The 22,109-nt window shown below is 39.0% G+C and overlaps 1 protein-coding gene across 7 annotated transcripts in view; it reads right to left on the bottom strand.

The window, feature by feature from the left end:
- DYNC1I1 (dynein cytoplasmic 1 intermediate chain 1) overlaps window positions 1-22,109 on the bottom strand; it is a 186,267-nt gene that overhangs the window by 144,815 nt on the left and 19,343 nt on the right. For 4 of the 7 annotated variants that reach the window (XM_066317643.1, XM_066317652.1, XM_066317661.1 and 1 more), the window contains exons 3-5: window positions 21,951-22,065; window positions 19,107-19,197; window positions 1,957-2,016 (exon numbers count right to left, since the gene is read on the bottom strand). In XM_066317643.1, coding sequence (XP_066173740.1) covers window positions 1,957-2,016; window positions 19,107-19,197; window positions 21,951-22,065 — 266 coding nt within the window. The remainder of the gene's footprint in view (window positions 1-1,956; window positions 2,017-19,106; window positions 19,198-21,950; window positions 22,066-22,109) is intronic. The other 3 variants (XM_066317678.1, XM_066317688.1, XM_066317698.1) reach the window with 3 other exon arrangements.

Genomic DNA, 22,109 nt, shown 5'->3' with positions numbered 1-22,109 from the left:
GACTGGGAGATCCTTCTTCATCTGAAGGAATTTGATCTATTAATTGCTGTTTGCCTATGTCATGCCACCTCTAATTGTTCTCATGTTACTAAAAGTTGGCCTAGCCTTTGGTTCCAAGCACTCAAGGACAACTGGAGCATCCTTCCACTGTCTGAACTCTACCAAATATGTGCTGTAACACTCTAGTCTCTAGTTCTTTTTATGACTACACTAAATAGTCTATTGTTTTCCCATCCCCATTTTTCTGAGGTACTCACAATTCTCCTAAATTCAATGAATGTTCATCTTAGTGAGCACATTAGCCTTGAAGGATTCCTTTCCAAACCGCCAATGGGATGTCAGTAGGAGGACAGTGACTAAAACCCATGCATTAAAACTGATCCTTCTGTCCATAGGTATCATAAGGAAGATGTATCTAGTAGAATTGTTTTGTGACACACACATCATTTAATTGCTGACTGTAGGATTTCTTTTGCATTAGTTTATCTGGGGGTTTTTTTGTTTGTTTGGGGGTTTTTGTTTCTTTGTTTGTTTTGTTTTTTGGTTTGTGGTTAGATTTTTTTTTTTTTTTTGTCTAATCTCAGGACACCAGAGGAAAGTTTAACTCTGCCTCAGGTTTAAAAACAGTTTTCTTTCAAAACGGGCAGGACTTCCATTAAAAAGTATACCTGTGGATTTGCTCTTTGGCATGCTTCTTTTCTGTCTTTGCAGTGACTGCTAGTAAACGATTGAAGTCTTCTAGCTACATACAGAGTTATCCTTTCATGAGTCAGATAAAGGAAGCTGCCTTGCACAGAAGCTGTTTGAGAAACCTTGCTCCTAGGAACCCTCATCTTTTAATCCAAATTTCTGTAAAAAAAAGCAGCTGGGATAGCTCAAAACCCTTTTCAGTACAGCCCAGGCAAAGTTCTAGAAGTGTGACCTATTTGAAGCCATACTCATGTGTAAACTGCAAACATTCCTAGGAGTTCTAGATGTGGAGAAATATTTGTGTCTAGAAAGCTCTCTGGATTATTTCCTTCCGGATCTTTCCTGGTGAATAGACTTAACACACCTAACTGCAGCTGGGAGTGCTGTCAATCAGCAGCTAAAGGGAAGCTGTTTTTCTTACAGAATGGTGAATGAAGTAGCACATGAACAAGTGAAACATGAGACACTTGCCTGGAGACTCCAACAGGCAGCCCTGTAAGTTCATTGGTAGAGCAAATTTTTCAGTGTACTGATTTGGTTTTACCTATGACTCACACTCTGAAGAACTTGAGGTACTGCTACCCACTCTTTTAGAGGGACAGGCTATCCTAAACACTTCTGCAGGCAAGCATTTCTACATTATTTAAATTAACTATTTTTTTTACTTGTATAGGGTAAAGAAGTTCCATCCCAAACTATAAATATTCATTTTAGATCTAATACAATTTTTAAAAAGTTTCATTGGGCTGAATTCAAATAAGATGGCACTTATTTTTGAACTATGATCATACTTAAGCACACAATTTTAAACACATACACAGCTCCTAAGGGAAAAGGGGACATTGCTACTGCATGTGGAAACAGCAGAACTATAGCCAGCAGAAAGGAGGGGGGAAAGTATCTTGCAAAGGATTCAGAGAGAACAGTCTGAATCAGCAGGTACAAATAAGATCAATATAACTATGCATGCACACATGTGCCACAATAATAACATTTCATCTGCAATGAAATAGTTATTTGTATTGTGTTTCAGGCAACAGAAATAGCAATTTATCTTTTCATAAGCTTGTTTAAATAGTTGGGGTTTTTTTCCACAAAGATGACTTTGCTGAAGCTTCTTATTTATCAAACTGAAAAAAGGAAACTTAAATTATGGTCTTTTTCAGTCAAAAAAGCAAATGAAAATCACATACAACCAGCTCAACTAGGAAGCATTTTCAACATAATTCTTGCAAAGAAATGATAACAAAAAGAGCTGACATATACCCAAGTTCAGAGTCAGACTGGAGTTGCAGCACTGAGGGGTCTGTGTCCCATTGCAAGGTCCTAGGGTGGTAATCAGCCGTGCAGCACAAAGGGGAGGGAAGAAAAGAACACACAGAATTAACTGAAAGGATGAACAAAACCCCATCTCCTTAGTCACATGCTCTATGTAGTATATTCAACCTCCAGGTGCAAGCAACAGCCACCATATGTCAAACAAGGTTTGTATGTCAAACTGAGACAGGGCAGGCAATTTACTAAAATTGCATATTATTGATAAACAGAGGAAAGAAGCTGGATTTTCTGTCACATATTGATTAACAAAACATGGGGTTGGGTTTTTTTTCTTTTTCCTGAAAAATTCTAATTAACTTAGGTTGATGGATTCACAATAATTTGTAACATCTGCAGGCACAATTTATTTATGTTTTTATGATAAGGTAGACTGAGCACTTGCCATGAACGCCACTGAAGGGTTTATCCCTTCACACACTCCTGAGTCAGACAGCAATCCATCCTGTACAGCACTGCTCTGGGCAGGAACATCACGTAGTGCATATGACAACAAATGGCACACTGATACCAGCTCTGACATACGCTGAGGGCATCTGGGACAAACAAACAAGTTCTTATTTTCCTCCTGATAAAATTCCTGAGGAAGAGGGCAATAATACATCTGAGAAAATCAGATCTATGACAATCTCTTATGGACTGCTGTCAGATGAGGCTACCACTAATTGTACAAATGTTCCAAAGGTGGTGTGGTCTGAAGTGAAGATATTGCTCCTTGCACTGCAGTGCAGTTTCCCATGTGACCAGCTGTAAAATACCTTGAAAACACTCAAGAGAGCCTTTAGGAATCCTGTGAAATATTCAGAATCCTCCAATTTAGAAATGCAAAAACTGACATATCAAGGCCAACATTTTCAAAAAACCTGCTCCTTCCCTGTCTCTTAATTTTACTTTATTTTTTTTCCACTCTCAGGAAGCCACATCTTATATGCAAGAAAACTGCCAGAATCCATAACAGAACCAGGAACACATAATTGGCTCCTGGGCACATTTTCCTGTAGTCTGAATACTAGATTATGCACTGCTCTCACTAGCAGAGCCTAGAGTAAGGGAAAGTGCTCCTTCCCTAAGCAAGTAAGTCTTCATGAAGACATGCTGGATAATGATAGTTGTCAAAATTAAAAACTCCCCTAATTTCTTCTGAATACAAATTCTGAGAACATCGAGAACATAAGAGTACCAGGTTCAGCCAAAACCAGCCATATAATCAGCTGTGGTCAATACACACAAGTCTTTCTGCAACAGTAGCAACCTCTGCCAATGAATCACTCATATAAACTAACAAGTTACTGAGAAAGTTTAGAAATAGATCTGTTAAAGCCAAATAATTATTCTACCTCCTATCTTTAGTAAACTCACCCATTCTATTACCAGTGTTAACTCACTCTCTGGAGAGACAGACAAGGGCATGTGTTACACTCTTGTCATTTCAGAATGAAAGAGAATCAATCTCAACATCCTGTGCATACAAAAAGAATGAAAAACTGTAAGGCAAAGCTGCTTTTTCATGCAACGTAAGGGCACTCATTTCCCTCAACTTCTTATGATCCATAGTAATGTTTATCAGGATAAAAGACTTAATACTGACAGAAAAAGGCCTCTCCAAAACTAAACTGTATTACAAAAGGTCAAGAGATAAATTAATACAGCAATAAAGAACAGATTTTTCCCTTGTAACTTGACTGCAGTGTAAGTACAGTGGAAAATGGACATAAGATCTGAATGCCTTATGCAAGGCAAAGGCATCAATGACTAATGCATTATAGATAATCCATTAAAAATGCTATCTGTGTGAAGATTACTCTTGTAATGTCACCAAGGTCAGTTGCATATATTAGGACTTGCTATGTAAGTGCCAGTGTCTAATTTTACTGCTGCCTAGGGGCTACTTGTACATTCATGTCCAGGTTTTCCAAACTCTTAAAACAAAATACATGTAAGTCATTCCAGTTTCCTCCTCCCAACATTCACTTTCAAACCTACAGGACTGGTAGAGGAATAAAGGCTATTTCATCAGAAAGAACACCATTATCATTTGATTAAAGCAAGAGCTTGCAACAGGTCTCTAGAAGTATGGTCCCTATGTTCCACATCCAAGAACCCAGGCCAGGTCACAAGAGAAGACACCTTTACTTGGTACCCAGATAAAAATGTACCAAAACCAAAACAAATTTAGAGATCTCCCACACTCAAGACAGCACTCAAATCCCAAAAATACGAGAAGAGCAACCCTTATGGTTTGAGCCATCACATCCAGACATGTATAGAAACATTCTTCCTTTAAGTATTTATTATCTGGATTCTCACATACAGCCTTCACCACTCTGAACACTGATACCTACTTTTAATAGCAATTCTCCTTGACTCCTAATTATATCTGTTTTCAACAGTTTTAATGCATCTGCAAAACATTTCCCAGATTTGTGCTCCACTGTGCATCACCATGCTACCACTTGCACAGGTATGAGAAACAGATGAGGAAGCAATCTGCTGAGTTGTCCTCTCCAGCTAGGCTGAGCAATGCTGTCACAGAAAATGAAGCTGCAGGTAACAAATCTTCAGGTTTCAAGTCTCTTACCTTAGGAGACAGAACACAAGTGGCTACACTCAGTTAGTAGAAGCTGGAGAGCACAGGAAGTGACTCTATGTTTCAAGGAATACTATTGATTTGTTCTTTGTCTCTTCCTGGCACCTGAAGAATGTCATCAGATCAAAATGAAAGTGAGTGAACAGTAAAGATGTAATCTGGACCTGCAATTTAGCCAGTTTCCATGGCAATAACATCAAAAAAGAAAGAAATAGATTCTTTGAGGTTTAGCAACCCAAAAAGGATGTTGAATAGCCTGCGCTGTCATCCTGACTAGAAAATTAAAGCTAATCTGTTTGTGATGAACAGACATTACGTATGACATTCCTTGATCATATAGGTGAGCATCATAATTACACTTGTTCTCCTGTGGACACTCCTCAGTGGGGATTTTAAAATGCCACTAGATCTCAGCAGAAAAGTGGCTGTCAATCTTTTTCCAACTAGTGCATGAGTTCATCCCCCAGACACTTTTTCATGAGGAAAAGGATTAGGTGCTACTACTCTTCCTTTTTCTTTCTTACTTCTTCATAAAAGAAAACTGCAATGGCTTGACTTCAAGTCACCCAGAGACAGAGGCAGAGAAGGTAATGTCACAGACCATGAGGACAAGTGCATGGCCTAGGAGTCAGCAGTCATGCTGAAGTGCTCCTACTCTGGATCTTTCAGAGAGTACAAGTCCATTGAGGTTCCCCTAAGTGGATTCAGTGGATTTTGGCACAGGTCTATGGAGAAGATATGCAAAACATTTTAGTTGAACATTTTTATGGGGAAAAGAGAGGAGCAGTAGATCGAGCAGGTAAAAGTAGTGCTCCCTAGCAGTCTCCAGTCCTGCAGACTCCTCCCATGGGTGAAGGAAGCGACACAGGCATGGCAAGAACCCCTGGAAAATTGCTGAACAGCACAGTCAGGGCTAAGCCAGATTGGCCCATTTTCCTCACCCAGAGAGCACTGACACCACTTTAATCAGAACTACCCAACATTGTTTCAGAGCCGGGTGCTGTATCAGTCTCCCACATTGTGGCAAACAATACCCCCTGTGTCATGGTCCATCCCTCTTCTACATGTTCAGTGCACAACAGCGAACCCTGGCTCAGTGAAGGATCAAAAGCTGTATTATTAAATAACAGATTGTTCTAAAGCAGCACAAAGGGAATGAGGGCTGTTAGATGTTGCACTAAGAACACAAGGTACAAGTGTTATTACCTCCCTTTAAACTGATCTGCTTTCACTCTTTTCCTTTAGCTAGGCATCTCAATAACCTATTTTTTTCTCAAATTTAGGACACCATTAATGCTGGTGCCATTTCAGCTGTTACTACTGAAGAAGTACCAGATAATTTTGACACATCATCTTTCAATAACCTGAAGAAAGAAACCAACAAGAGGAAGAGGCCCAGATGTCATATATTTACTAAAGGATCAGATGGTAAAATAACCCCTATCTCTTCTGAATTCAAGTCCAAAGTGTTAGGAAGATATTCAGAGCACAGTTCTAAAAGGGCAGAGAACTGTTGCAAAATTTAAGGTGGAAGGAATTTGAACAGAAGCATTCCCTTTTCTGTAGCATTATTATTATTACCATGGAAAAACAAGCACTGCCATATGTTACAATGCTCTGTGTAACCTTACCTCCAGATTTTATTCTGATTGCATAATGTCAATTATGTAGATTAAAAACGTGGAAAAGACTAAAATAAATAAACTATAAATAAAACAAAACACTTGAAACCTTTTGGAAAATTCTCAACATCAGAATGCATTAATGAAGCATATATTCTGACATACAAAACTGTCTGGAATCCATGAGAACTTCTCAGCTAATTTAAGCAACTTTGGGTCTGGCTTGAGTGGTAGTGTATGAAACACGTAAGGCATCAGTTCCAATACATATACTTAGTAATCTGCCATCATAAAATGATATTTAATGTCTGCAATCATGGTCATATCGCAACAGAACTTGGCTCTGGGTAAGTGCCCCAGCCCTACACTTTTCATATGTAACATACTGACAGCTTAGTTCTGACTCTGCTTCCCTGCAGCCAAAATCAAACCCTCCCTCATCTGTTGCTGATGCTGCAGAACATGTGTTCTGCATGACTTCTTTTCTTCCCCTCACTTCCCTTTCCCAGGTCAAGAGCAGCCAGGCCTGAAAATCCATGCTTTTGTATAAAAGGCTCCTCACAGGAATAACAGCAAACTCTGTTTTCCCAGGGGCTTTTTGTAGGGCAGACACCTCTTTGAAGCATTGCAAATCACACCTTCAAGCAGAACCAGAGGAAAGCAAACACCGTATTCTGGCATCTCCTGTCACCGAGAGCTGTTGTGCTCTCCAGACCAGGAGAAAACAGCGCTGACAGTGTAGTGAGACCCGAGGTATCTCCTGAACTGAGATATCCATATGTGTCCCTAATGAAACACCATTAGATCTGACAGGCCCCAAACCAAGCATCTCCCCTTGCAGCAACAACAGTGTCCTAAAATGACCCTTCATATGGGAAATAGCAATGCCCTCCTAACCCTAAAATTCAGTGGCAGACTGTGCCAGACAGTGGCAGACTCCACAGATTAGGCTGTGCCAGAGTTTTTCAGCGATCAAAGGCCAATCTACTAAGCAGAGCATAGACTGTTACTAAACTGAAGCAAAGAGAGCAGAAATGAAGGCAGCATTCACCCAGAGCATATGGACTCACCTATCCTGTAGGAAGTCTCAAGGCACCATTGCTTACCAGAGCAGTATTTCTAAAATGATGTGAATGTGACAAGCCTCATCTTCCCCATCTGTGGTAGGAGGGGGTCTTGATGTTGCAAGAGTTTTTTATACAATCTTCAGGCACCTAAATGAAGGGCTCCACCAGTGAAAGATTACCATGGACTCTTTTCATACAAACAGAAAGGCAGGAGATTGCTCCATGCAGCAGTTCCAAGCACCCAACTTAGACTCCAACTGTGAGTAGGTACTAGAGGTGCTTGGTATCTTTACTGTTCACTCTCACTTTGATCTGCTGAGAAATAGATAAGGAAGCAACCAGCTGCTAGTTGACAGCCTGCAGGCTTCAGTCTGCTTCATGCTTTCTTTTCTTCTAACTTCAAATGCAACTAGCAAATGAAGTGAATTAGGAAAAAGGAGCTAATCAACAAGCCCAAAACTGCAGAGAAAACAATTCTTGCTTCCAACTTTGATGTAAGGCCTCATGTTTAAAATTACAATTTTAACCCTGGATTACAATTTCCAAAATATCCAGAATTGCTTACATTAGGAATTCTGCCCCTTCATACTGATGGTACACTGAAAAACACATTATACCCAACTCATACAACTTTAAAAAATACTGGATGCAACAACTGTGAGATAAGAGACCTTTTCTAAAATCACCAACAGAATAAAATGCTTAGATGTGTATGAATGCATTTTTTTCAATATGATACCAAATACTGTCAGCAAATTGCAATCCAGTAGTACTTGCAGTTTCAATGTATAATCTATCATATAACTAGACCACCTTTTTTTTTTTTAATGTCTGAATATTTATTGCGAGAATGAATTTAAGGCTGCATAATCAGTTAGCTACTTAAAAGAGTTCTACCTGGTTTGTTGTGTCAATTTCTCCAAAGCTTCTAACTTGCTGCTGATTAAATTGAAAATCTGAACTAAGAAAACGTTGATGAGAAATTACTGCAAATTATGTGTGTATACATACACTATTTATTTTTATTCCTTTCACTCTACAATTCTATAATTTTAATTCTCTCCACTGTGATTTTCCCTTTCTGATATTTTTTGTACATTTGAAGTGTGTCTCCAAAACAAACTATATAATAAAAAAAAAAAAATAAAAAAGAAGATTCAAAGCTACTAGTCAGAGATGGAAAAGTACCACTTGCCTCAATGGATGGTTTGCATCTAAGCCACTATTCTGCTGCCATCTGTGCCCTGTTTTGCAGATCTGTTCCACTTTGAAAGGATTGGCAAAAAGAAAATACCTTCCTTGTGCTACTTGTTTTCTGAAGCGCACTGTAAGATGGCTATCAGCAGTCAGGGAGGATTTGTGCCTCTCAATATGATGCTCCATTGTACTCATAGAGCAGAAGTCTGCTCTGACTTCTCTGTGTGTTCTTGTGCTCAGAGCTGGGCTGCTGCTGCTAATCATAAAATAAAATGCCTAAATACATTCAGAGAACAAGGAGCTGGGCACTGCTACTGGAGCACAGCCAGAGGGTTTTGCTTGGGTTTGCATTTACACTTCCAAGCCGGCTGACACCTCTGACTTAGTCTTCACCAATAAAAAGAGCAACTCTGACCCCCCTAGAGAGCACTGCACTATCTTTTAGCTGCCTGGCAACCATAAGAGCCATGAATGGCATGAGTTTAAAACACTTTTTTTTTTAAGGTATATTTATGAAAAATCGCAGACAAATAGTATTTAAAACACATGTGTATGTCAAAACTCTTCTTGAATCAAGGCTATGCTGCAGAATAGATTTAATAGTTTTCAAAAACCATTGACTTTTAAATCAGGATTAACAATTCTGGCAAGCCTGCAATGATAAGGGCATGTCACAGGACCAATACCTTGCTGATCTCCATTTCACAGAACTCCACTAATTAAACCAGATATTTAATTCATCCAATCTGCTAAATTTATCTGCCATATTTGAAGTCTGTCCTTCGATTCAGGTCTGCATTACAGATCTCCTGGCAATATCATACTCACACTTTATATCCTACAGCTACAGAAATCTTAGTCTGCACATTTATGCTCGTTTACCAGGAGGGCCACTGTAGGCAGCAGGCTGGATCTGTGAGGACAGAAGGTCAAATAGACAGAACTGACACAGATTTACTCTGAGTGCCAGATACCAAAATGGTAATTTTGAAACTGCAGTAATAAAAAACAGGTTTGGGGGCAAGGCACAAGTTGCTTTAATCCCTTAGCAAATCCTGAAAATTCTTTTTTCAAACACTATTTTTGTCCTGGTTTTTATACCAAGAGTAAGTCTGTGCAGCAAAACAGAACTCAAATGATCACAAATGTAAAGAAAGCACTTGGCAGGAGAAGTTTTATATGCTATCAGCTCATGCAAATGCTTGAAAGGAACTGCAGTACTCACATCAGGAGTCTTTGATCCAGACTCCATGGATATGCATATGAGGAAAGTTTTCTCATAAACTTCAAGGGGATTTGGGTACAATTGCATAAAAGTCAAAATCATGTTTAATAGTAAAATCTAGGAAAGGTAATCCATAAGCTTTCTGAGGACTAAAAGAGGTAACACAAAGATTGGAAGCTATAACTTCTAGGGCTCGTATTATTCAGCTGAAGAAGAAGGTGAAAGATTTCGGCAGTTTTTCCATTTTGCTTTGGTACTTAAAACCAGTGATTACTAGCTGGAAGAAGAACTAGTGTTTCCCTTCCTTTTTATAATTTATTTTGTGGTAGAAAAAGCAAAATCATTTTAAAAGGAGTTGAGATTTTTGTTACAATTAGGATTGAAACAAGAACTCACTGTATGAGAGTTTATCAAAAATTTTTCACATTAACAGTCAAAATGTCAAAAGTTCTCATGACCCAACAATCTGACTTTTAATAGACCAGCTCTGAAATTATTTTCTGAGTTTGAACTATTAAAGTAAATAAGTATATCTAAAATTTATTAATCAAAATTCGTTTCAAATGGAAAACCATTCATTTTCATAGGTTCTGCTTATGGAAAATTTTACATGGCATCCTTAGACTCTTTCAAAACCCCTTGGGGAAAAAATAAAATAATAATAATAAAAAAAAAGCTCACCAGTGGCAGCAATCCCCATTTTACATATTTGAATAAAAACCCTAAAAACTGCATTACCAAAATAGTTACTTATTGAATCTTTTTATTTTTCCAATAAAATAAAAAATTGTGAATGGAAATTCCCTAAGGTCTTTTTAATAGGCTAGAGAAGGAGAAAACATCAATAGCCACAAACTGTACCAGTTTAACTACGTTAAACAGTTTAACATAGGAGGTGATCTTTCTTACACAATTTAATTAAATCAAGATGGAATTCAGTTCAAGAGAACTGTTTAAGCCTGAGCTGGCCTTAGCAAGTAAGTTGTTTTATTTTAAGAGGATTAGTGTTTTAGTCCCTAAAATCATCTGATTGTCTGACTAAATATATGATGATATGCCTGTAAATAACTAAAGAGAACTAACTATAGCTGGGCTGATAACCTAAATGGTTAAGTGGGGCTTTATACATTAATATTATTTTCTTCTGGATGCAGCTGGGGCTCAGGTTTCCAAGGCATTTTACGAAGCACCCTGGGAATGGCAATCTTTCCTTCTCCTTTGATTTATAGCATGGAGATGCTTGCTAATGAGAAAAATAATCAAAGATCTGGAGGACTGAACTCTATCAATCCTTTAGGAAGGAAAGCATGAAAATCCTTAATGATGCCAGAGGCTCACACGCTAAAAAGATTGCAGATGATTCTAATTAATATGGACCATTCAGACTTTGTAACTGGCACGCACCAAAAAACACTCCCTTTCTAGGTCACATATATAGACACTTGAAAGCAGCTGCCAAATATCAGTCCCTAAGGTGTCTGCTTCTGTTTATGGGCTTAAAAAAAAAACCAAACCAAAACCTAAAAAAACTGTCAGGGAGAGGCTTTAGATATCTAGGGCTAAATACTCATTGAATGTAAAAGAGAAGGATCGTGGCTCTTCTTGTGCAGGGAGAAAAGGAGGGAAAACAATGTAAGACATCTGCCATCTTCCAGCCTTGCATTCTAACCTATGCAGGGCAAGCTGTGACGGTACAAAAATCCCAACACACCCATTGCTATCCCAAAAACAGGCTGATGTTGGGAAGTGTGAAAGATTGCAGCATCACTTTAAAAAGCAGCAGAGTTCGTAAGCCAAAGACAGCAGAGACAACCAGGGTACCCCCAGGCAAGGGGAGGAGGCTGACACTGTCTGTTACTGCTTCACAGAAGCCATCACCATTCAGGTCAAGGAGGCTTAAGGCATGATTTGGCCTCTAAGTCTGCTGGAAACTGTAAAATGAAACGTGTGCCAAGCCGTCCTGACAATGGAGTTGTGGTAAATTAAATGGACAAAATTCTAACAGCTGGGTGTTATTGATTTCTGTCCTACCAGGTAATGGTGCACACCCCATACCAAGCCCAAAGCCTCCAAAACAGAGCGGCAACACAGCATCCCAGAGGGTATCCCATTTATCTCTAGCCACCAAGCAGAAAACTTCTCTGACTCTGCACTGTGAAAGACTACACAACAGTCCCTAGGGTTACAATCATTTGTCTGAATAAAACACCATGCAAGCAAAGTTTGCCATGAAGTAGTTTTTTTCCCCCTCAGTCTTTCCCGTAGCTCCCTTAGAGTGATTACATTGTTCTGTACTTCCCTTTGGCTCAGCCCATTTATGAAATAAGTATGCCACTAAAGCAGCCATTTAGAAAGCATTTTGTACATATAAATTGATCTTACAAAAAAGCACCATAAAGAAAATAATCCACTACTAATAACTGTTAGAGCTGCTGCTCCTGAGGCAATACATCACAGGCCCACTTGTCCTGGAACAAGTGAAGAAGGATCCCTGTCATTTCTGAATGTGGCAACACAATGAAATGCTGGTAATGCAAAGCTGAGTGGCAGTGATGAAATAGCATCATTGCCCGGAACCTGTCACATGCATTTACTTAATGATAAAGTAGCTAAGCCCAAGGCAATACTCTGTTGACAGTGGTTTTAGCAGATCTTATAGAAACAGGGGTTTGCTAATGTCTGTGAGAGATGTTTTCTGCAGCTGAAGAGAAGATAGGAAATACGCAGTATGGACTATTAAAGCTCATCTACACTATAATCCAACCTTCCTGTACAAATGAAACTGAGACCAGAATCTACCTTCTTTTGCCTTCTTTATCTGTCTAATTAAACAGTAAAGAAGACACTTAAAAGGGAGAATGGCATTCTGATACCCTTTCTTCAGCTTATTGATGTGTTTTATTACTGTTCTGGTAAGAAGTTGCTTGAAAATTAAAGCTGAGTTACCAAGCCTGATTTTTCAGGAAAAAAGGACAGAATGCAAACACTTTGATGACATGTACATGTACTCAGGAGAGATCATCAAACAAAAAGTATCTTTCTGATTTTAAATACTATGTAGCAAGAAGACAGTAGAGATACTTTTTTCCCTGACTGACAGTGAGCAAGATTAAATACAAAACTGTAAAATACAAAGCACTTCATGCTTTGACTCATTTGGTGCCCAGATGCTCCAGAGCTCTCTCTCTTTCTTTTTGATTGTGTATCTGAAAAGCATGAAATGTTTGTGTTTGACAGTCTGACATGAAGTAGTGTGGGATTAACACAAGACTGGTGTGTGTGTTCAGATGCTGCAAAATAAATCAGAACACCTATTATTTATACAAAAATGAGTAAACAGTATGCTGCAGAGAAAAAGGACAGGAATAATATTTGTTTCTTCCCGCACAGGGCCAATACAATCTGGGAGTGAATATCAACACATCAAAAGAAAACACATCCTAGTGGATTTCTTTTTATAACAAAATGGCTCAAAGTGGCCAGGGTAGATGAAGGTACACAGAATCACATCTGATGAAAACATACACAAATCCAGACTAATACTGTCACCAAACTTCAAAACAGAATGAGAGAGAAGAAGACATGCTTTTGACTCTCTATCAGTAAGGACATCCAACCTAATGTGACAGCTGCTACTATATTCTCTGGAATACAACTGGGAACATTCAGAGGTCACAGTGACTGCAAGATGAACTGATGTAGTGGACAAAAAAAATCATGCCATAAGCCAAAGCCAAAGGCAATACTGCTCCTCAGAGAAAAGTTCTCCAGCATTGCAGACAGCTGTTCTGTTTCTAGGATTGCTCATTTAATGTATTTTATGCAGAATTAAAAAGCTAGTGACGATGAGACAATCAGGATTCCAGAGTGATCTAACTTCTCCAGCATAATTCCGCTACAAAACCTCTTTGAGAAATCCAGTTTCCCATTATTTTTTGTTTTCTTTGCTACCTAATGCAATTCTGAAACTCATTCTCACAGGAACTTTCATTAAATATTTAGAGCTTCATCCAAAGAAGGGCTACCCTGCTTTACTGCAAGTACACTTCATACACTGAAGGAAGTTAATCGATTTCAGTGAATAAAAATTTTCTCAAAATCTGTGATATCAAAAGAACAACATAAATCAGGTAGGAACCATTTAAACCAAACATTACATCATACCCTAATCCAAGTAAGAACAATAATTACAGAATGAGTAGCTGTAGCCAAACAAATCCACAGCACAGTCCAATGGGCTATGAGAGAAATAGTATAAAATAATCCAGCTTACATTGTTTTACAGCAGATAAAGCACCATTTTGAAATAACCATTCTCTGAAAGAAGCCACCAGATTAATGTCTTTGTCTTTATGTGAGCCCACAAAATAATCAGGTACCTAAACCTATGCACAGCAAAATACACAAGTTAGAAAGCAAAAGAGCACAGATAAAGTTCTTGCAGAAAGAAGGGCAACCATTAACCTTTACACATCCAAGACAGCTGAGCCTGGTGCAGTTCACTGAGCAGATGGAAGGTAGGAAACCTTACACTCAGCCTAATGGGATTCTCATGTTCCCCAGTGCACAGTGGGAAGTGCTGCACACATGGGACTCCACTGGACACACACCCCCACAGACACAGACACACTTCACAATAAATGAGATGCTACTGCACAAACCTACTACTGTAGGATAGTGAAGCTAGCTGAGAACATGTTCCCTGCTAGGAGCAGTGAAGGATACAGGGCAAAATGGGCCACAGAGGTAAATCACACCTTGATCCCCAAATGGAACTCCTCCCAGCATGGCACATGCCAGGTGAACACAGGACCCCCTGCAGGAACACAGACATACACACCAATGCAGGCTGGTGTGAGCCCTGAAAGCTGCCCAGCCACAGCAGCACCTCCTCCCACAGATGCTTTCCTGTTATCATATGTTGGGCTGACATGCAAAGTGCAGATGGATCCTACCTGAGCCAGGATACGAGGTCTTTCCAGGGAGCTGCTCAGCCCACAAAACCTTATACTGCACTGCCCAGCTCTGAGGCACAGTAAAAGGTTTGTCCTTGTGCACTTCTTCAGACAACACAAACGCAAAATTCATGGCTTTGTGTGCTGTGAAGATGAGATTCATGAATGCCTAAAGTATGCTGAGAAGCAGAACATAATACCTCTCCATGGGCATGTTTCATGGAGGCTCAATAATATTAGTTAGCATCATCTCTAGCACACTAGGGCAGCAAAATTTCAGAGTATCCACTAGGGAGATGCATAAACTTATTACAAAGGAGTTTTATAGTAATTAATTTGTGTTTCACACAATGCTACAGGACAGGAACTCTCAGAAAATGCTTTACCTCAGCCCTTTTCTTCATATGCATTCAAATCTACATTGAAGTTGTGCATGTCTGTGCATGGATAAGCTAACCATCTGCAAGAGTACATGGGGAATCATCAAAATGTTTACAACTACAAAACAAACCAAAACACTTATCCTGAGAGTCAAGCATACTCTGTTCCAAGCAGAATCTCCATGCAATCCTGCAATAGTGTCTTATGGAAAAGAAGTCATGTCTGAACATGATACAAGAAAGATCTGTGAATCAATGACCCCTCTATTCAGAGATTGGTATCTCCTGAGGCTATATAATTTTTCCATCCTATCTGTGTAGCACAGGCATCAAAAAAAAAAAAAAAAAAAAAAAAAAAAAAAAAAAAAAAAAAAAGTGAAGTGGGATGTGGAAAGCAATGTGGAAACAGGTAAGTTTCTCTCTGAGCAACATCTGGGCTCCATTGAATTGTTCAGCGTAGCCTCGTAACTAAGAGCAGCACGAGAATCAAAGTGTAACACACCTCTGCCTACTCAGAAATGATCCCCAAGACCACAAAAATACATAAAATTTGGCTCTCCTGTCCAACTGAAAGCACTCAGTCAGCAGTTTCTAGAACAGTTTTCCATCTAACATCTGCTTATTCTTACACTTGCTGTCATGGCTCAGAGGGAAGCTGGAATGCTGCTCAAACCTAATGTTTTCCCCAGTGAAAAGGTTATGACAAATAGCAAAATGGTACTAAAGATTAAACAGTAAAAAATTAAAAAACCCCACAGAAACCTGGAATGCAGAAGAAAGAAATGGTTCCACAATTTAGGGCTATTACCAAGTCCACCCATGTCTTCTCCTAATACAGTGAATGGCATTAGAGAAAAGACAACGCTGCTCTGGCTGTTGCGCTGGAGATAAAGGACAATGGTCCTGAAGGATAGCAGCACTACTAGTCTATAGATCACATGGCAGAAGTGACTACTGTGACCATGCAGCTTTTCTTCCTGTGCAACAAAAGGGCTGTATAACTTTTATGAATGAATTATTGTTTGACTTATTATCTGCCTGTTTGCCAGGCACATTATCCTGGACAAGCAATGGCCAGTGACAGAAGATCCCACAGAGTCTTTAGGTAAATTGTTTTAAAAATGAGTTTGCCTCACTATTGATTTTTTTGTTTTTTATGTTTCTCCAACTTCACTATCAAACAATTTGCTGCCTTCACCTTTTCTGTTGGAAGAGCTTGTTTGCTTCTCTATGCTATGGTGAGCCAGTTACCAGTCAGTTTTCATCTTGCAATGTAAGACTGAGTGATATCTGTGGTTCCAGGACTATAACTACTATAACTACTCTTCAGTTTATCAATTTTCTTTCCTAAAAAGCAGATGTCATCAGCCTGTGTTTCTGGATGATCTACATTCACATTTATATAAGAAATCAAAGATTCTTGCTGATCAAAGCATATCTCAAATATACTTGGTGATATTGGGACCAACAGATTAAGTCTGACAACTACCAGAAGTACCAACAACTCACAAACACAATCTAGTTCTGCACCAGAATCTGTTCCCTCTTAGGGGAACATATGAAGATCTTCTGCATTCTTCAAAGCTTTCAATGGAACCTCTCTCCTCTAATGAGCCAAAATCTGTGACTTCAAACCTTTTATATTTTTTTTTTAAATATCCATCATCTTCCTCTGGGAACATTTCAGGAATGAGCAATCAGACCGCCTGCAGGATTTCTGCCAGGCTGTGTGAGCTCGTCATTTCTGCAGCAGTTAGCAGCAGCAACAACAGGCAGGCTGTTGCTGAGACTGGGGCATTAGCAGCTTTGAAACTAATCTGCTCTCCTCTAAAGCCTGAGCTCAGCCTAGTAAAGAAAAGGGAAAGATCTAACAAGCATGATGGCATGACAGGGGATCCAGCAGAACTGCCCCCTCTATCATAGAAAAACGAAACGGAAAAATAAATTAAAATTAAGCAGGATAACCTTGCTTATACAGATAAACAGGCAATAATACATACAGTAGCCAAAATAAGTTAGATGCATGGTCTGGGCACCTCTCAGAGAAAACAGCTGAGGTGGTTTCATCCTGTTCACTCACTGTGATGACAGATCTATCAACATCTTCTTTGCCAAGTCTGACCACTCTATCACACATACAGGCTTGAGTGCACCTGTTCACACAAACACTGAGCACATCTGCCTGCACCCAGTGACACTAATCCAACTAATTACCACTCAGTACTATCCACTGGTTAGACATTCCTCAGGACCTGCAGAGTCATTATTGTATTTTCTATTACAAAAAACGAATCACTCTAGGCAAAGATCTGCAAGCAGCCTTCCTGCCACACAGCACAGCCCTTTCAATACCTGAGAACATGCCAAGCGAACTGGGAGACTACAAGCAAGGTCTTAGGATTCCCCCTGAATTCCTAGTAAGGCTAAAAGAAACCGGAAAATGGATCCAGAATGAAAGCCCACAATGCAGAACGTCATGAGCTAAGAAGAAGGGGACAAACTCCATTCTCCTCTGAAAGGACACATGGTCATGTGCTTTCACTGCTCATGGCTGACAGAGAGCCAAAATCTCTAGTGTGGGTAACAGCCAAATAAATTCTTCCAAGAGCCTTTTTTTACCTTAATGGCAAAAAAGTTACTCCATTAAAGTTCAGAGGAAAAGCAGGAATTTAGAAGTCTCCACCCAGCTTTGCCAGAGCCTCATGCAGGACTGTGGTAAATAGCTTCATCCTGAACAGCAAGCTATACTTGGCTTAAAAAGGATTTTTCTTCTACTCAAAGTACTTTGACTTGCTGAAATCTGCTGCATTTATTTATGAAGGTAGAATTACACTATTTGCTGTATTTAAAACTGCTACATCTTACAGACTGGGGCTTTTCACTTAACAACCTCAATTTATTCTAGAGGGTAGACCTGGGAGCAGGGCCGAGCCGATTTAACAACAGCTGTGCAGCATCCACATCACAAGAGGGAGTATCTGCATCTGGCTGAAAGGGACACAACAAAATCTCTGCTTATGGAAGTGTGATTTTTCTAAGCATAAGGTAGGCATGGCATGAAATCTGGTGACCTGAAACTCTGTCTCATTACAGTTGTCTGGAGAGGTATGATATGATGTCAACTGAGCACTGTTAACTACAGAAAGCAATCACTGTGCTTTCAAGCCATTAGTAGGGTCTTGGCTCACAGACTTGGATGAGCTGGCAGCTCAGTTCAATGCTGAATTAGTGTGATATAAAAAGAGCTATTAGGATCTGTCTTCTGCATTTCTCAAAATAAACAGTATAGCTGCTTGCACCTCTTCTTACTTGAACACACCCTTCTTTACCAGCAGCATCCTCACGTTCTCCTTTCTTTTCTATTCCAGATAAGGTATTATTTTGGGATTGCCACTTCATCTTTTATTTCCCCCATGGAAACAAAAATAAGAAGATTACTCTTGTTTCTATCCCTCACAAACATTCCACTTTCCAACAAGAACAGAGCTGTTTCCCTTTCATTCTGCATGGAACTTTCCAATATCCAGTTTCCAAGGCAGAATTGCCAGTGAATCCTGGGTTGTTTCAGCCTGTTCCTGCCCAAGCTCTTCTTTGCCACTGTCAGTGGCACACACTGCAATGAGCAGTCACAGGAACCTGAGGCAACCTGGTGTTACATGAGGAGGAATTCCAAGGGGACTAGCTTGTGAACACAGATAACGCAACATGAAGAACAGGTCCTACCCCTGGGCACATGTCTCTTTTTTAGTGTATTTCCAAAGAGGATGAGAGCTTTCTGTAGGCCATTTTAGAAGTGAAAATTCAGTTTGTTGCTTCTTCTATAAGGTTTGGTACTCAAAGGTGAAGATCCACTTGCTGCATGCATTTCTTTGCCTCACATCTGAGACCACTCTTACTGGACGGTAACACCCAGCGGATAATGCAGAAACAAAAGTACACATTCGATACCACATGTTCTTACTTACAGCAGAAAAAGAAAAAAACGGGGAAGTAAGAGCAAAGTGAAAAAACCTCACATTAATTCAAGTCTGTTAACTCTGTGTCTTACCTTCCTATGGGTCCCAGATCCCCTGAGTCCTGGCTGCCTGCGTCACTGGGTGTGCTCACTGATTTCGAAGAGGGAGACATAGGGGTTGGGACTAAATAATGAAAATAACAGGTATCCCATGTTAACACATGCAGCGACTGCACTGATGAAGAGCAGTGTCAGACAAATCAAAACCAATGGACCAAAATGATAGTGGATGAATGAGTAGGAGAGTTGGAAATGGTGAAAGCAAATAAGGAAGGAAAGAAAAAGAAAAGGAAGAGAGTCAAGTGAATTTTAAGTCTTCTGGAAGTGTTAAAGCTGACATGTATTTAGACAGGACTGAAAGCCCAATGGGAACCTAGAGCTAATCAATGGAAAAGATACCTGTGGAAATAAAATATCACTTATTTTCTGGAGTCTGGTTTGAAGTGGATTTGCAAAAGATTTTAAAGGTACGAAGAAATATCAGGGGCTTGTCTTCTTCTCAAAAAACTAAGTGAACTCTTCGGTAAAGTCAAGTAGGCAACAGAACAAGCATACTTTTTTAAATTCTGAATTTAAATCTAAAGCCAGTGTACATTATATATGCTCCAAGGCTGCAGTGTGGAAATGACATCAAAAATAAAAGCTAAATAAGGAAATGCAGCTAAGTTAAAATCATTTCCCAAAGATGATGAGAATACACAGTTTACTTGGTGATTATTTTCTTAATAAGTAATGTAGGTCATAGAAAAATTTCCATTTTGGGTGGGACATGATTTCAACACTCAAGGAAAAGTTTCCCTTGGTTTAGACACTATTTGCCCAAGCTCTTGAAATGATTTTCTCTTTGCCTTGCCAGGGCTTTTGAAGCATATTTCATGCAAAGGCAGTTTTGTTTCCTGAAACAGGAAAGGAAGTTCACAGCTCAAGGTCAGCCCGAGTTAAAGCTCTTCAGCAAAGAAATAATAAATAAAAGAGTAAAAAATATCCTGATTTCTTTTAAAATGGTTTCTAAAAAATATTAAAAATTAAGATATGGCTCCAGTCAAGATTTAAAGCAAGTATTCTTCAAAGCAGCCACATTGAATAAAACACAAAAAAGAGGGTTTAATGCAAAAGCAAAGTTTCCATTTGGTTTAAATCATGTGCATTTCCTTTTATAGATTCAACAGAGTAAAACTTTAAAATACTTTGTTATGCTTTACAACGTATAATGACAGACCTGTCAAGAGATTTGGATTTTCCATGTGGTCAAACATTTAATGCAGATTCTCTCTAGAGACTGTCACAGAAATGACTGCAGCATGAAAGTGAATTCATCTTCGTGACAGCCCTTTGGCAGGTCACAGGTATGTCTGGTTGTTTACATGTTCCATATTCACAGTGAGAACTGGCATCGTTTGAAGGTGGAATTAAATCCTCCTTTGTATATTAATTGTGAGTGTATGTAAAGGGAACAAAAGAGAACAAAATACTATTTTGAACTAAAAGGAATCATCTTGCATATGAACTTGCATGTGTTCTTTTGACAGTATCAAACACAAAAAAAAATCTAAGACAAAAACTGATAACTTTCAACATGGATATATGTGTTTGGTTAATAAAATGGTAAGGACATACATACTCATATATAAATGAGTATTTTAAATGTTATACATTCAAAATATATCTGATTTTATCCTGGAACTTACGTTTGTATCATGATATAATTTTAAAAACATCTTTATTATACATAAAAATAACATAACCATTACTTGTCAGACAACTCTTCTGAGAAGTGTGTCTAAAAGCTTCAGTCATTCTACCATAACTTATAAAAATAGTAGCTTTACTCAATAAATGTTGGTTGATACAAGTAATTAATTCGAATTCCAATTCAGAATCCATACTTGCATATGCACCCAGGCATCTATAAGGTGCTTTCCAAAACTAAAACGTTCATATTTTGTCCAATTTGATGTTTCTTCTATATACTACTGGCAAGAATAACTAGGGGTAAAATCCTAGATTCATCACAATGAACTTATCAAAAGTCTTGATAGCTCCAGAGAGGCCAAGATTTCAGCTAAAGCAGTGGGAGTGATCCTGAACTTGAGAAGGGAAAGAGAAGGGGAAGGGGAAGGGAAATGGAAGAAGGGGAAATGAAAAAAGGGAAGAAGGAGAAAGGAAAAAAGGGGACGGGGAAGGGAAAGGGAAAGGGGAAGGGGAAGGGGAAGGGGAAGGGGAAGGGAATTTCTTGCTTTAGGACCATTCAATAAATGAGGCAGCTCTTGATCAAGGCAACCCATATCCAGATGTTGTATGTATTTTTTAACTGAAGAATTCAGGTTCTAGAACTGAAATATCAAAACCAAAAAGAGGTCAAGCACATGAAACCAGAGCAAAAATCTACAATAGTGTCTGTTGATAAGCACTTTTCTATTTGTGATTTGAGGTTTGTTTTTTTTATTTTCCTTTTCTGGTTTTGCTTAATTTTAGAAAAAACTCAGTGGGAGTTCCCACATGACTATGCTCCTCCTTCCTTACAAGTGCTTAATTTGAATTTTTGAAACAAAACTTGGGGCTAATGAAGTACAGCACTTGTATTTTTGAATGAGAAGATAAAACAATCCATCAGAAAAGAAATCACTGCTGGTATGCAAAACCAACCTGCATTATGTTCATAAAAAATTCCTGAAGAAATGAAACAGATGTTTTTGCCGATGACAAGTACTCAAAATGCCATGAGCTTGTATATGTGAATGGTATGGCAGGCATTCAAACAGAAGAGTTCACTTCACTAATACAGCCAAAAATCAAAAAAGCCAAGCATGCTTCAGTAGAAAGAAAGCATTAGTTGTGGCAGAGCCGAATGCTTTACAGTGTGGTACTCTTAAATACCTAGAGGTGGTTCTGGGGATATACCAATGCTCTGTAACAAAGCTTCTGTCTCTCTTCTTTTACGGTCTAGGTCAGAATCTTCCTGAGCTGGCTCCTTCTTCTGCTGTAGATCAGCCTGAGTTAAACCAGAAGAAAATAGAAAAATTTATTTCATATGTA

The sequence above is a fragment of the Sylvia atricapilla genome, chromosome 1 (assembly GCF_009819655.1).
Source record: "Sylvia atricapilla isolate bSylAtr1 chromosome 1, bSylAtr1.pri, whole genome shotgun sequence".
Lineage (NCBI taxonomy): Eukaryota > Metazoa > Chordata > Aves > Passeriformes > Sylviidae > Sylvia > Sylvia atricapilla.
This window is presented reverse-complemented; position numbering and strand designations above follow the sequence as displayed.